The sequence below is a fragment of the Penaeus monodon genome, chromosome 22 (genome assembly GCF_015228065.2).
Source record: "Penaeus monodon isolate SGIC_2016 chromosome 22, NSTDA_Pmon_1, whole genome shotgun sequence".
In the NCBI taxonomy this organism is placed as follows: domain Eukaryota; kingdom Metazoa; phylum Arthropoda; class Malacostraca; order Decapoda; family Penaeidae; genus Penaeus; species Penaeus monodon.
Window position 1 is genome coordinate 38,157,044 of NC_051407.1, and position 1,946 is coordinate 38,158,989.

The 1,946-nt window shown below is 44.0% G+C and overlaps 1 protein-coding gene across 1 annotated transcript in view; it reads left to right on the forward strand.

The window, feature by feature from the left end:
• The window catches only part of LOC119587121 (sodium-dependent noradrenaline transporter-like), an 11,503-nt gene that overhangs the window by 2,618 nt on the left and 6,939 nt on the right, over positions 1-1,946 (forward strand). Inside the window, exons 3-6 of the mRNA XM_037935873.1 lie at positions 184-353; positions 621-846; positions 1,189-1,320; positions 1,566-1,779. Coding sequence (XP_037791801.1) covers positions 184-353; positions 621-846; positions 1,189-1,320; positions 1,566-1,779 — 742 coding nt within the window. The remainder of the gene's footprint in view (positions 1-183; positions 354-620; positions 847-1,188; positions 1,321-1,565; positions 1,780-1,946) is intronic.

Genomic DNA, 1,946 nt, shown 5'->3' on the forward strand with positions numbered 1-1,946 from the left:
TGTCTACTTTCCCTGTAAGTACAAAAATCTGAATAAATGCATTTAACGTTTATAAACTGCACATCCCCAATTAGAACTCAAACTCAAAACTGAAAAAAAATCACATGAGTACCCCCTATCAACCAAGCTGAGACCAGCACACCACTAAGTATCGTCCAAGCACACGGCCACCTCCACCCTCAGAGATGGTGAACATGCCAGGGGGGGCGATGCTGCTGGAGGTGGAGGAGCGGGACGACGACGCCGTGTCCATTCTGAGCCGAAGGGACAGCCTCTCCGGAGCCCTCACGGTCGGGGGCGTCACTGCCTTGCCCGACACCGCCTACTTCGATAAGAAAATTAAGATCGAGATGGTAAGCTACCATTGCATGCGTCTGCAAAAAGGTCACATTAGTGATTTCAGTGATATAGACCAGCGACGTCCAGTAATTTCGTATAAATATATTAAATGTTAATAATGTTAATGTTGATAATAAAAAATTATGTAACATGGCTTCCAATAATTAGAAGTTGATGTAACAGTAACATGTAGTCATTTGATATACATTACAAAGGTTCATCTAAACACCTATGCATATAAATAAAACGAAAGTCAACATCACTAAAACCCCGGGGCACAGGCTCACCACAGTCCAGCCGTCGGGAGCAATCCAGGAGCAGACTCTGGCGACGAAGGCGAAGAAGACACGGCCACAGACGCCGTGAACGAGGAGAGCAAGAAAGACAAAGACCCCTTACTGAGCTACGGTCTCTCCAACGTCCTCAACCACCTGTGTCTTGCCCTGGCCTCTCCTGCCTTCTTCAGGTTGCCGGCCCTCGCCTACAAATGGAGCAGCAAAACTGGCTGTGCGTCTTTGAGTGTTTTGTTGCTTTTGAAATCTGAACTGGGGGGATGGTATGATGTTTCAGGGTTCAGGATGTGTTATTTTACGAATGGTAAGCCTATTTGCTTTTTTATTTCGGAAAGTAATGTATGTATTCCCGTGTATTCACACTGATTCTGAAGAAGCACAGACAAGCAAGAAATAGTACACCAATGCAACACATATAAACGAGCATTAATCTTCGTGTATTTTCTGTTCTCCCCCTTGTTGTTTTGTTTACAGAGCATCAGATTGCACGCAAGAGACATACACACCCAACAGAAAATGAACACTGACCTCCACACCGTTTTTTTTTTTTTTGCAGCTGGTTTTTTCTTAGTGTACTGTATCATGCTCTTTGTGGTGGCTCTGCCGATCAGCGTCCTCGAGCAGACGATGGCTCAGTTCTCGTCTCTGGGCACCGTGACCATCTTCAGGTGTCTTCCTCTCCTCACTGGTTAGCCCGCACTTTCTTTTCTTGTCAAATGCTTGATTGTTTACTTTAAGCAATCTGCTTGATTCATATTCCTTTGGCCTTTTTATTTTCCCCAAGCCAACAAGACTTCATAACTCTGATCCTTAATTCACTAATACTGCAGACCATTCCGCCGTTATAAAACTGCAATTTCACCATCTCGTTAAGTAACGAGTTATAAAGGAAATTGTTATGGTCACTTCAGCATTGTTGTACTTGCAACACAGGTGTGGGCGTTGGCATGATGGCGGCCTGCAGCGTCCTCATGGTTTACACAAGCACTGTCTTCACCTGGAGCACGCTCTATCTCTTTGACTGCATGCATCCGAAATTGCCTTGGGAAGAGTGCACGAATGGAACGAATTATTGTGTGGAATTTGAGAAATACACCCTTGGAGCCACAGACGCGAGAAAGTACCTTCCGAATGATTTTTACTTTCTGTAAGTACTCTTGGTGCAAGGAACCCAGTATTCGAACATGTTATAAAGATTCTTAAATATCTTTTTAAGACTTATGATGCAAAGATGACCAGAATAGATATCCTGTAGATCACAGTGAATAGATAGATGCAAAGATGACCAGAATGGATATCCTGTAGATCACAGTG